The sequence below is a fragment of the Sinohyriopsis cumingii genome, chromosome 16 (assembly GCF_028554795.1).
Source record: "Sinohyriopsis cumingii isolate HCF-2022 chromosome 16, ASM2855479v2, whole genome shotgun sequence".
NCBI lineage: Eukaryota > Metazoa > Mollusca > Bivalvia > Unionida > Unionidae > Sinohyriopsis > Sinohyriopsis cumingii.
This window is the reverse complement of record NC_142976.1, coordinates 27,091,944-27,106,727: the sequence shown is the minus strand read 5'-3', so window position 1 is coordinate 27,106,727 and position 14,784 is coordinate 27,091,944. Positions and strand designations below refer to the sequence as shown.

Sequence of the window (14,784 nt, the reverse complement as noted above, 5' to 3'; positions counted from 1 at the left end):
TCTCTTCCATTGATGATCCACTTTTAGTCAAAAATTATTTCCTGGTATTAATCACATGTTAATCGAATGTAAAGTGTATGCTAGAGTGTCATTACCAAAAGAGCAAGATACACACTGCTGTACTTGTCAGCAGATTATGATTGGTTGCTGTAAATTTGTACAGTATGGCTATCTTTTTCCTTTCGTTATTGAACTCCATATGCACATAAATGTGTTAATATACGGTGAATTCCATGTATGCAGTTCATTGCTTGAATATACTGTGAATTTCTTTTATGCAGTTCAGTGCTTTAATATACGGAGTGTGAATTCCTTGTATGCAATTCGGTGCTTTAATATAACGTAAATTTCTTGTATTCAATTCAGTGCTTTAAAATAACCTGAATTCCTTGTATGCAATTCAGTGCTTTAAAATAACATGAATTCCTTGTATGCAATTCAGTGCTTTAAAATAACATGAATTCCTTGTATGCAATTCAGTGCTTTAAAATAACATGAATTCCTTGTATTCAATTCAGTGCTTTAAAATAACCTGAATTCCTTGTATGCAATTCAGTGCTTTGAAATAACGTGAATTACTTGTATTCAATTCAGTGCTTTAATATAACGTGAATTCCTTGTATTCAATTCAGTGCTTTAAAATAACATGAATTCCTTGTATGCAATTCAGTGCTTTAATATAACATCATTTTTTTTCATTATTATCACCTAAATGATTTTTTCAGAAATTAACATTTTTGAAATTACTGAATATGTTCCATTTTCTCCACAGTTTGATTCGGTAGTGTTGCATGTTTGTGGTTTATGGCCATTAGAATTGGAACTGCATAAAAAAACAAGTGAATTTACAGTATTTTTTTTTTGCATAGTAATCTTTATCAATGATGCAGTACGATGTAGTGTTGTGTGACATGTTGATCAAAGTAGCCAGAGCCTGGTTGGTGGCACATGCCTAGGGCCCCCATAATCATTTGGTCCCTTTGGTTGGTTGCCGTGGATAAAATTAATATGTTTAAATAAACCATATTTAGGACTAAACTTTCTGATACTTAGCCTAATATTGCTATAATAATTATACACATATAAAGCACAGTTTAAGGACTGCTTTATGTATTTGTACATCTCTGTGCCACCCAACCACAACCACCCTATCTTAAGTGTCTCAAGTCCCAGCAACTTAATCCAGCTATATACATACAGGTGTGTTTTTGCATTAATTTTCTGCAATACCCTCATGTCATTTTAGAATAAGCCGGAGTTTTAAAAAATGCAAAACGTATTTTATTTCAATTTTGCAGTGATATTGAATTTTAATATATGGTGAATTCATATATTTTTGTGGGTATCTATATTTCTGGTTTGGAGAACAGTTTCTTTTCCTTTGGTACATAAATTCATGGTTTCATTATGGACTCTTTTCATTTGACACAAGGATCATCGTTATTCATTGAGTCCTAAAATTTGTAGTTTTTTAAAGTTAGGAAATCCTGAAAATTGGTACCCCACAAAACATTAGTGAATAGGGGCCCCGAGTGTCCAAGTGGTCTAAAGCGCTCACCATTCTGGATCACTGACACATCACCTCTGTCTGTGTGGATTCGAGTCTCAGGCTCGGCTAACATGGGTACATGAGAAAGCCTGCCAGTAGCTTCTTGTGGGTTGTGGTTCTTCCCAGGGTTTTCCAGGGTTCTTCCTCCACCAGTTATGCTGGCAGCCATGTATAGCCTATCTTGTGCTGAAAAATGGCATTGAACCCTAAAACAACAACATTAGTGAATTGACAGTACAACATCGATTGTCATATGTAAACATCTTGAAAGTTAATTAAAATAAGTCCCCTAATAAAATTAAGAGACTCATCTGGGCAATTCACATCATTTTTCAAAACCGCCATTGTAAAGCCTCTGCTGAAGAAACCAACACTCAACCATAATGATTTAAAGAACTACTGCTCAGTTTCTAATCTCCCATTCATATAAAAAATCTTAAGAAAGGTTGTTCTATCCCTACTTTTATCACATCTGAATTCAAACAGTCTTTTTAGCAATGTACAATCTGCATATCACCCTTGCCACAGTACTGAAACTACTCTTCTAAAAGTAGTTAATGACATTCTCTCTGCTTTGGATAGCGGAAAGATTACAGTCCTCTACCTCCTTGATTTTTCTGCAGCATTGGACACAATAGACTATGATATATTACTTCACCATGTCCTGCATATATTTGGCATTTAGGACACAAATTGTGTCTGCAAATGGAATACACTCCAGCCCAGTTAATCTGTGTTGTGGTGTTCCACAGGGGTCTGTTATTGGACCCATTCTCTTCATTCTATACACTCCGCTGCTCTCGCGTGTCATAGATCATGATCCAGTGTCTCACCTATTGTACGCTGATGACACCCAAATATACAAATCTAGCCACGTAATTGATGCTACTATCCACGGTGTAGAGAGGTGCATTTCTGGTGTGAAATCATGGATGACATGTAACAAGCTACAGATGAATAATGATAAAACTGAGGCCATTCTGATCTCAACACAAAGAATTTCTCAGTCACATCTTTTACCTCAAGCAATAAATATCAGTAACATCAACATTAAATTCACACAGTCAGTACGAAACCTAGGTGTCACTCTGGACAGTACTCTTACATTGCACCAGCATGTCATGAACATATGCAAGGCTGCCTATCTTGAGCTGAGACGCATCAGCTCCATTTGCAAATATCTTTCAGTTGATGCCATTAATTAAACTTGTATGTTCATTAGTACTTTCAAGACTGGACTATTGTAACTCAATTCTGCCTGGTTCATCTCAATATCTACTTCAGAAACGTCAACACAGCTGCTTGGATCATACTTAGAGTACTACGATAAGAGCACACCTCCCCACTGCTCTGTACCCTACACTGGCTATCCATTTGATCCAGAATCAAACACAAATTTTGTTCTCTGTGCTACGTTCACTGACGGACTCCAGTCCAACATACCTGTCCGATCTCACCCATAGATTAACTATACATAACACTGGCAATAGTGTATTGCATAATTACTGTAAAACATGAGTGATGAACCATGGGGTATTTGAGTGATGAACCATGGGGTACTTGAGTGGTGAACCATGGAGTATTTGAGTGATGAACCATGGGGTACTTGAGTGATGAACCATACGGTTCTTGAGTGATGAACCATGGGGTATTTGAGTGATGAACCATGGGGTACTTTAGTGATGAACCATGGGGTACTTGAGTTATGAACCATGGGGTACTTGAGTTATGAACCATAGGGTACTTTAGTGATGAAACATGGGGTACTTTCAGTGATGAACCACAAGGTTCTTGAGTGAAAAACCATAGGTTACTTATGTGATAAACCATTGGGTACTTGAGTGATATACCATGGGGTACTTGAGTGATGAACCTTAGGATATTTGAGTGATTAACCATAGGGTACTTGAATGGTTTAACCATGGGGTACTTGAATAATTAACCATGGGGTACCTGAGTGATGAACCATGGGGTACTTGTGTGATGAACCATAGGGTACTTGAATTTTGAACCATGGGGTTCTTGAATTATCAACCATAGGGTACTTTTATGATGAACCATGGGATATTTGAGTGATGAACCATGGGGTACTTTCAGCAGGAATATTTTTACACAAGTGGGACTAGGGTGATATGTCATCTCTAAGCAACTCTTGTTGATCTCAAGTGGAGGTTGAAACTTAAAGATTGATGCATTGTTCTCTAACAAGATATATACAGTATGCACAATTATAAATCCCAAATAAGTATGCGTATTTTTTGTAAAACACCATTGTTAGCTTTTTTTTCTTTAATAATCTATATGTTATCTTTTATATTTCCAGGTTATATGGGTCCAAGGAACTTATGGAGCTCTTACAGAAGTCCTGATGTGAAAAGCAATACGTCCATAGATGAGCGTCTTGGCCATTTGCTCAGTTAATTTAACATTGTTACAAAGTCTGTCAGTAAATTTAAAATGATTTGATCTCTATACATTTATCTTAATTGAATTAATGAAAATCAGAAACATTTTTGTGGATAAAATTTCCTGATATGGAGGTACTGTGGTCCACCATTCTTAGGCAGAAAGTGACCTGTCCAGAGTTGGATCACACATGTGAGTAATAATTACAAATGAAGTATGAAAGTTGTAACATCTAATGTTAAAAAGGTCACATGTAGAATCATTGTGATGTAAACTGTTAATGATACCAAATTATGAATAATAATCTGTATGTTCTTACAATTGTCTTTACGATCAAATCACACTTGTCACCAGTGAAATACTTTTACCATGGTCCAGCAGTTCTTAAGAATCATTACATATCTTGTGTAAATTTTTTATCCAGTCTTGTTCATCTCATGATTTTCACAGCTATTCTCTGGTCTTATGTTTTTAGCTCTGCTGGTCACAGACCAGAAGAGCTTATGGATGGTTTCTCATCTGTCATCCATTGTCCATTTGTCTGTTAACACAAGTTTGTTATCACTACTCCTCCTAAACTATTTGGAGGATTGCCAGGAAACTTTACACACATCATCCCAAGGCCATTGATTACATCCGTCATGCTGTCCCCGGTGCAGTTGATACCTTTTCTATCAGGAATAACATATGCCTCAGCAGTTTTTGTTGTACATGACTTTAACTGCATGGTTTATTTCTGCTTCCATGGACTGAAGTTTTAAAGTAGCATTCAGGGGAAATAAGAAAGGTTCACATTTGACAAATCCAAATTTGGGCATACAGAACAGTTTTTATGGAAAAGGCTGGATTTCTATTCTGCACTTTCATCTGATTTGGTTTTTTAATCCACAACTCATCATCCATGCTTTTTTGGTTGCCACAAATGTCATTTTCAAATTTGTTTAACTGTATTCCTGAAGCATCTTGAGCTTAGTGATTTTCCAATCAACAATGAACTTGGTTTCTCATCAGAAGAACCTACACAGAGCAAAACTGAGAATCCCTCATTTGCTTTTTTCCCCATCTTTATATGTGTCCCCTTTTTTCAGCAGTGACCTTGTTGGTAACATTGTGACAAAACAACTCATCACAATTAAAGATATCTTGACTGTCATATCCCCGGCATATATCATTTAGTCCTTTGCTCTAGTCCTATACAGCTTCACTATTGACTTAAGCCGTGTCTTGATGAAAGACAGAACACTTGATATTGTGTCCGACTTAAAATCTGTATAACCACTGTTGCTTACAGTCATATTTCATTTTAGCTGATAAACTCTTTGCCTATTCTTGAATAATTCAACCTGTTAGTAGATCTTCTTGGAATGTGCAGTACAAAACCATTTGAAAAACCTTACCTATCAGATCAGGTTACAAGCATCTATTTGCAGCAATCTTTACATGTCCATTCCATTTTCCCATTTTTGCTAATTATTTTTTCCATATCATTTACAATGTTGTTTATGCAAGTCTTTCTGACATAAATGTATGGGTTATGATCCTTGAACTCTCTTCCTTTTCAGTGAGTCGAATTACTTATTTTTTTCCTTCTAAATTGATGTTATTGAGAGGTTCTCTTATCCTCTGCAACATGATGAATTGTTCACAATTATTCCTTCCAGCTATACCACTGTGTAAACAATTTTTAGTGTTTAAATGGAATGCCCTGTGTTTAGAAAAGAATAATTTTGTCACATGATTCACTGGTCATCGTCTTGTATGCAATCCAGTTTGTTTCTTTTCTCTGTTGGAGAAGCCACAAAGGCTATCATACAATTTTACTTCATGGTAATTTGTGCTGAATAGTAAGAAGCATCACAGCTGTTAGCTTTCATCATCTTGATTATTATCATCGATATTAATAGACACTAATTATTCAAGTTAAGAATACCCCTACATCTAAGGGAAGCCAAAAAGGCGATCAAGTCATTTTTGTAGTTAGTTGTGCTCATCTATACTGCACATCTTAGCTGTTAGTTTTTGTAATCTTGACAATTATCAGTGGTAATTATAGCCAGCAATTAAAGTGACAAGACCTAGCATTTGAGGATCATGAAACATTAAGGATAATTTGTGTGGATTAAAGTTGTTTTTTTAAGTGTTGGAAAAATTGTCAGTATAGGTAAATTTGACATCTATGCACTAATATGCTGGTATAATGCAAGGGGCCTTTTTAAGAGTTGGACCATTATAACAAGACGATTTTGTGAGTGTCACTTAAAAGCAATACTTGTATGGATAAATTTCTCTAATGTTGGAGTAAAAGTATGATGGGGCAGGTGTCATACAATATACCTTCACACAAAATAAACTTTTATTTCTCATGGTGGTTTTAATATCATGGCTCTTGATTACCCACAATTAAAGATCTTAAAACTGCAGGAAAAAGTGACCCTGTGACAGTACTAACTGTTTTTCTTGTGTAACTCGATGATTGAGGCAATTAGGTTTATGACTTGTCACTGTATACATGATTTTAAGAATGCCTCAACATATCCTGCTCAAAAGAGAATTGTTGTTGTTGTTGTAGTGTTTAACGCCATTTTTCAGCACACGATAGGCTATACATGGTGGCCAGTATTAATGGTGGAGGAAGAACCCTGAAAAACCCAGGGAAGAACCACCGACCCACGGGAAGGCTAAAGAGAACACTAAGGATGTGCCACTATTTAATTTTACTACTGCTATCAAAAGTTTCACCTGTACTATACTCTTGCTAAATTCCAAATTGTAGTACTCTATTACTTTTTCATCATGGATTTGAACCAGTTGACTTCACTGATTCATTGGAATGATTGATTTACGAAGACAAAAGAAATTGGACTAATGGATTTGAAACACAAAGACAATTGCTGCATCTTTTATTTTGGATTAAATGTTCTCTATACACGAATTTCAATCTTACCATCAGATCAGCCTGGGTAGACTACTGTGATGTGTCTGTCCATGAACATGTTCTTTGGCTCCAGTTGCTTTGACAGTAAATAAACATTATACATTGCTGTGCTATAAAACACCAAACCAAATGAAAACCAATAAAATGAATTCTTTCCACTGGACATGATCATTTAATGTTTGATATGTCACTTAAAAGTTTTTGTTGATTATACACTTGCCCTTTTGACCTTGGCATCAAGGTCATAGCAATAAAATATATGCATTATGGTCTTGTTTCAAGATTTTGCTTCTGTCTCTTAATCCAGTGATAGTTTTTCATCATATTTTGGATGATCCATTACAATACTAATAAATTCATTACTCAACATTATTGCTTATCCATTTGATCATGAGGTCAAGGGAACAGTCATAGAAAAATGTGTGTGAAGGTCTTGAGATTTTACATTTACTTGATGGATTCTGTTCATAGACCATTCATTATGCAACATGCTCTTTCATCCTGTTTTAATTTGGGGTCAAGGTCAAATATTTTACACGAAATCTTTGATCATTGGTTTAAGTTTAGATCTTGGAATTGTGTGTATATATGTATTATATATGTCATGGCTAAGAAAAAAACTTGTTTTGCACTTTTAGAACTTAACTGCTAACTTGATTATTTTCATCCCACTGTGGGTGCAGGGGCATACAGTAGGCCAGATGCACCCTCCTGTATGTTGTTAGTGGCAGATAATGGAGGCAGGAGCTGTGGTGGTGTATGCTGAACTCATGACCGATTAGGATGATCTGGTAATAGGATTGGAACCTACACCCTTTCAGTTCCACGTCCAGCATGCTAACCAATGAGCCACAATGACTCCTTTCAAACAACTGAATTCCTAGTTTCTGTATTTTTAATGATTCCCAGACAGAATCTTTTACATTGAATTGGCATCAAACTATTTTTTCAGCGTCAGCCTGTCAAAGTCTCTGAAGATCTGCAAGAATGACATGATATAAATGATAAAATGCTTTAAAAGCTATTTAATATTTTTGGCTTTGTTGCATTTCAGTTCTTCCATGCATTTGACATAGTATCCATTCTGTTTTACCAAATATAGTTTGCTTTACCAAAATTAGTAAACAAACTTGATGGTTTTACTAATAGTAGCAAGAAAATACCCACTGGTCTTTGTCAAGGGAGGCAACTCAGCTTTAGGTAAATGATTAGACCTCAATAATAATCTCCCTTGAAACTTTCACTGTAGTAATACTTGAAACAATAACACATTGCTTTTGAAAGGAAAAAAAACAGTAATTACTGAAATAATGTTTCAGATAGTAATATGTATTCTTAAGAAAAGATAATTTAGAAAAGTATTTTGATTAGTTAGAGCAGTGTATGTACAAAAGTAAAAGGGACAATGATAACTGGATCTCAGTTGTTCTTCCTCCTGCTTTTTTTGTAAATTTCTCCAGCTTTTTACACCATCATTTTTTTCAATACTTTGATTTATATTACACCAATATGAAGGAAATTATATTTAAATTAGTTCATACCATGAAGCCGTTAGGCATTCTGTTTACCAAAATTTGGCAATATTTAAGAATTCAGATTGAATGAACAGATCCACTGTTATCAAGCTTATCAAGTTAAAACCTTTGGTGTCAGATGATATATTTTTTAAAATGTATGTAAAACATAAGAAACATATTATCAGAGTTGATGTATTTGTAAACCAAATTACAGTAGTGCAGGTGTCGGCAACCTATGGCACATGTGCCACAAGGTGGCATGTCAAGAAGTTTTGTATGGCACATTAAGGTCAGCCAAAAATCTAGATTTTAACAGTGTTACTCTCTTACTGGTGGCATGCGCTCCTTCATTTTGTAATTAATCTGGAAAAAAGTAGCACACTATGTAAAATAGGTTGCCAACCCCTGTAGTAGTGCATGTGTTGCGTTGTTAATTATTGAATTTTGCTTACTTAGAAAAACAATACAAGTATTTATATTATTCAAAGAGAGAGGTTTAAAATGTTCAAAAGGTCATTTTCTTGTATAAAATCTTTGTTGTACAGATAAAAAAAGTCGAGCAACAATTGTATGTGTTCTTTTTCTATAATTTTCCAACACCTCTTGTACACCCTGCCCCAATGTTCATTAATCAGATTTATATTTTTGTCCTTGTATATTTAATATTATTTAATTTCTAAAGAAAGTAAAAATTATGCCCAACTTGGGACGTCTGTCACTATACTCTGTTTCTATACATCAAGATGGTTGGCAATTCAACACATTGAAGAATATTGGTACATCAGCACATTTGAGAACCTGGAATTTGTTCATAACACTATATTCTTTGGACATGTATTAGAACGTTTTAGGAATATTTTGGATTTACAATACTGTAAGGTTCGCTTAAATGTTTATTTTACAACTTAGAGAGAATTAAATTATTTTCCAAGTTTTACAAAACTTGTTGGTTTTGCATCTTTTTGTTACTTAGTAGAATCCATGAATGGCACACTGCATCGAGCAAAACAAATACCTGCTTGCTAATGCCACGGATAGTTTTAACAGGGACTATTCTAAGCTGCTCAACAATTATGTCTTTGGCAAGACCATGGAAAATCTGCAGAAAAAGTAGCAAAAATTGCACATATCAGTGACTATATTTGCATCATACGTGGCTAACAACATACATCATGAGAAAATTAAACATGGATTCGCATCATACGTAGACTGAAAATTTATACAAACGAGAGAGGTCATAAGGTATGGAGTCGGGTGGTGTAATATTATCTAATATACTAACCAGTTATGGGGATGGAAAGCTTAAGAAACAAATTTGCCTTTACGGACACAGATGTGTGCTCTGAAATGGGTAAATACACAGCGCAAAGAGCTAGACTGAACGTTTTTGCCATTTACCTCCCCTTGCAGGTAAGAACAATAGATTTTATTATGATCTAAAAACTTTGTTAGGACCTCAATGCATTTAACTGTGTTTAAAAGACATTATGGAAAGTAATTTTCGTTCTCTCTAGTATTCTTTTGTTCTTTATTATTTTATTCCATAATAATAATAATATCTATATTTGGTTTTATTATGAATTTGTATGTGTACTGTAAGTTTAGTTTTGAATTATGGTTAAAATGACCTGCTGCCAATGTCATGCTCAATAGTAATTGATTTAGTAATGAAATACTTTAGAAGCTACAAAATATGCTATATAGGTATTTATGACCCCCTATTTAATAAATTGTTCGTATGACAAAATGATATAATTATTAGTTAGAAATATTTAATTCTTACTATACGTCTCATATATTTTGTCTGTTTGGCTTAACTTTGTTTGATATTTAATTATTTACGTCAAACTCAAAAGGACAGATTTTAAAACCGTATGAACTTAGAAAGCTTTGGAGTAAAGTTATGATTCTTGTGTAATTGTTTAATTGTGATAATAATGTATTGCGCCTGTAGTGTCACCCTCTTAATAAGAGGGGTGGTTAATTAGATTTGGCTGGTGTTATCTAGAGGATGACCTCCCTCAATATTATAGCCCAGTGGGAGTGGAAAGATAGAATTTCAACAGAGAACTGAGCAAGAATGTTGGGAAGAATACAATATGAGCCCCCTTAGACAAGAAAAATAACAAATTTAATCAAAACAAATAAATAGCAGCAACTCCAATTCAATCTAAGTTATGTCAATAGAATTTAATACCAGTGTCTAATTTGGAATTATTTCATCATAATAACGAGTGGTGAAAAGAGCGCAATGTCCATGAGTGATTGCAGCACTTCCTCTCTTGACTGTGTATCAATGTCTTTCTGTTTCCTCGAGCCTTCCTATTCTCTACGCTTCAGCCCTTTCTGGACTTCCTAGTCCTTTATTCTGAACTTGTCACTCCTTTTTTCAGACTTCCATCTTTAACTGCCATGTATCTCCCCAGAAAGCTGATCCTTAAAGGATAAAATTACCCCATAATCTCTGCAAGTACCACTTTCTACATAAAATTCCCTCACTTATGTTACTCAGAAGCATGCTAACTATCCACACTGCATAAATTCTGAACATCACCATCGCTTCACAGCAACTAGCCATAACTAACATGTTAGTGGTATATCTAACATTACCATATTTCTTTACCTATGCTACCACATGCTCGATTACTATATCATAAAATTCACAAAATTCTAGCTCACAGCAATCCCAACTTACAAGATTATATTAACATTACAAAATCAGATATAAATATGTGATTATCATTAACTCAAAATAGTCAGTGTCATCCTAACAGACAAAAGAAATTATTTCATATAAACCTATGAAATCCTACACATATGAAAACTTGGATAGCATGCAATCATCAATTCTATCAATGAACTAGTAACTGTAAAATTAAAGAGATAAATCGCATAACAACTCTAGCATCAACCGATTTCCATGAAATTAATAAACGATACATAACATGCGTACCTTAATGCTGTTCTCTTACAGAAATTGTGCATCCTAGCACTAAACATTGTCTTTTCTTACAAGACAGCCACTGGGTCCCCTTTTCAACTAGGAAAGCTCTATTCGTTTTTAGGCTTCCCCAGAGCCACTTCTCTCTCAGGATTTCAGACTAAAGAATATCGGCCAAGGTCATCACTTTAAGTTCACATTACTTATAAAATGTATGCCTTAATTTACTCTGCCCAATTGTAAGCAGCAGTTTCTAAATTTTTCCCAAGATAATCATTTCTTTCATCAGATTTTGGACAGCTTATGGTTTATGGTGCATATCAATTTCCATTTGAAAATGATAATTTGACATGGGTTCCTATCAAGTGGTTATGGTTGGTAGCTCAAACGTTTACTTTCTCAGGACAGCATAGCAATGCCCTGGTCGAATCTCACTGAGTCATAAATGCTAGTCTTTCAAGTTTTAACACTGACATTGGAGGGGGGGCAGAAAAGAAAGGTTGAAGTGACCCTTCACAAAGACTATTCTGGCTTAAATGGGATAAAATTTTAATGCTCAGTGCATTCAAATTTAAGGTTAAATACAATTCAAAATTTGATACTTTACAGTGTCATTGGGGCTTCAAGACTTCTGACCTCTTGCATTTCGAACCCAGTACCTTTCCACACCTGAGATATGTAACAGCATCCTCATAGCTGGAGTGACACCTCTGCAATTGGTGTCCAGAATGACACCCATATTTCTCTTTCAATCTAAGAGTGGCCATCAATAAAGACAATCCAACAAACAACATTAACAATTTACATAACAGAAAGTCTGCTGGCATGAAGACTTTTCAAAATTTTAAGATTATATCAATCCATACTAACAATATTAAAACCTTTACACCAGTACTAATCTAAAACAGCCGAATAGAAATCTCCCAAATTTGGAAGAAGTCACCCTGGCATGAAGACCTTTGATATCGCACATATCTACTAGTAGTCTGCCAAAGATCATGCCTGCTTTATTAATTCTGGCATTGATTTCATTATCGATGTAGACTGCAGTGTTCTGCCAAGATAGATGAACTTGTCCATTTATTGTGATGGTAGGCCCTATGTAAGGATTTCCTGGTGCAGGTTGGTGCATAACCCCTGTCTTTATCATACTGATTGTGAGACTCAAATTGGCATTGAAATTACCCATACTCTATTGCATATCAGGCTCAGATTTGGCATTCAAAGAACAGTCATCAGCAAAGAGATTACAAATACTCACTTACTTTAACTTCGTCTTCACATTCAGTCTCGTCATATTAAGGAGCTTGTCATCAGTCTGGTAACAGAGGTTAATCTTGTTGTAATGATCATGGAAGGCATCAGCAAGCATGGCAGAAAACATCATATTGAAAACTTTGAGGCCAACACATAGCCTTCCTCGACTCCATTGGTAGCTCAGAAAGGTTCAAATGACTCCATCGTTCACAACATGAGTGAGAATGCCATCATGGATACATTGAACTATCAAGATGAATTTATCTGGGGAAAACAAATTTTGCAATGATCTTCAAATGGTCCCCATGAGTGACCATGTAAAGGCTTTTTGAGGTCCACGAATGTCGTGTACAGGTTGGAGTTCTGTTTCTGCCATTTTTTCAGAGTTTAACTGCAAAAACTGTCTGTGGCCCCTCATCCCTTCCTGAAGCCACGATGATTCATGGGCAGGAGCCATTGGTAGATGAAGACAGATCATGCAGTAGCGCAGCAAGAAATTCTGCCACCCACCTCCTGCAAAACTATGAGGCCACCTCCTAATATAAAATAAAAAATTGTTTCTTTGGAATCCCCCCAGCAACTTGGACACTAGAACATTTTTAGAAGAACGCCGTAAGTGGTGACATTCGTTAGCCAGACCTTTGGGACCCATATCAGAGATCATATCAGGACCAAGCCCTTACAGAGAATTCAGTATCTTCGGAATGGCACAGACTATTACATTAGTGACATTTATCTCCCACATGGAGGTATGTAGGAAACTTGATGGCTTTGGGATGTCTTTATTATATTCTGGAGTAACAAAAGGACCATGAATGGCAAATTTTATGCCCGCTCCTAGTTAATAGTCCTCTCTACAGGCATGGTTGATTTTGAAGATTACTGACCAATGGTCTCAGTGACCTAATGATCTGGACCTTTGGTCAATGTATGCTGTCTGGAACTAAACTTGCTTTGCAGAAACCATCGTCTTCTTATTAGTGGTCTTCTTATTAGACTTACCATATTCGTAACCATTTAACTCGACATCCCAAAATCTATATCTGTATTTATTCCCCTAAGTTTAAGCCATTCATAAAGTTTTCTCATGAAACTTACTCGAAGACAAAAGTTATTCTGAAAATCTCATTTGTCTTTGAACCAAAATGATCCTGACCTCTGACATTTTTGCTCCCAAATCATTGGGCCTCTTCCATAATTTAAATGTGAGCCGTATATGGGGTCAAATATTAAAGTTATTCTGCAAAATCTTTCTTACCCAACGTTTAAGACATCCACAAACTTCGGCGAAGCTACATGGTGGAGAACTGACGTTTTTGTGCAAAAATTCCTTTCAGCCAGTGACACTGACCTCTGACCTTTACCCCAAAAGCAGTAGTTTTCTACCTTGCTCTAAGTTCAAGCCATCCACAGCGTTTACTCAGACTAGTGATGTAGAACAAAATTTATTGTGCAAATCATTTTTCTGTTTTCACTCGCAGCAACCTTAAGATTTGACAATTTATCCCCAAAATCAATAGACTTCTACCTTACTCCAAATGCAGTATATCCACAAAGTTTACTCTAGGTCTGTTATGTAGAGCTAAATTATTATGCGCAAATAATTTACCTTCTTTCAGTCCAAAAATCAATAGGCTTCTATTATCCCATGAGCAAGCCATCCGCAAAATTTGGTCCAAGTCTGTGAGGTAGAACTAACATTGTTCTGTTAGGAATCAAAATCAATATACTGCTTCCTTACTCATGTGCAAGCCACCTACAAAGTCTGATCCAAGTCTAATGTAGAATTAATATTTGTGGAAACAAATTCTTCTTTCAAAAACCTTGACCTTTATATCTGAAACTGATATGCTGCTTCCTTTCCCTAAGTGCAAACCATCCAAACGTTAGTAACATCAGATGGCAGAGAGCTAGTACTGTCCTTTCAGGATATTTGCTTTGTTCATCGACTAGGAGTAAAATTACCGATGGTACTTTAGAGGTGCAATCCTGCCACTGCTATAGATAGAAAGGTCCATGAAGGATGAAGGTCCTGAACTCTCTTTATTTGGGTGGCCTGAATTTTTCTCTAAATAAAATCAAACATTCTATATACCTCTACTATGCTTGCCTCTGAATTTTCTACTTTGAGCTCTTCATGTAATCTCTTATCTCTTGCTTTTCCTGATACTTTCTGTCT

General features: G+C 35.6%; 1 protein-coding gene across 1 annotated transcript in view; it reads left to right on the top strand.

Moving 5' to 3' along the window:
- Window positions 1-10,325, top strand: part of LOC149780113 (neurochondrin-like) — an 81,262-nt gene extending 70,937 nt beyond the window's left edge. The window contains exon 18 of the mRNA XM_089936886.1: window positions 3,873-10,325. Coding sequence (XP_089793012.1) covers window positions 3,873-3,918 — 46 coding nt within the window. The 3' untranslated portion in view covers window positions 3,919-10,325. The remainder of the gene's footprint in view (window positions 1-3,872) is intronic.
- The last annotated feature ends 4,459 nt before the right edge of the window (window positions 10,326-14,784 follow it).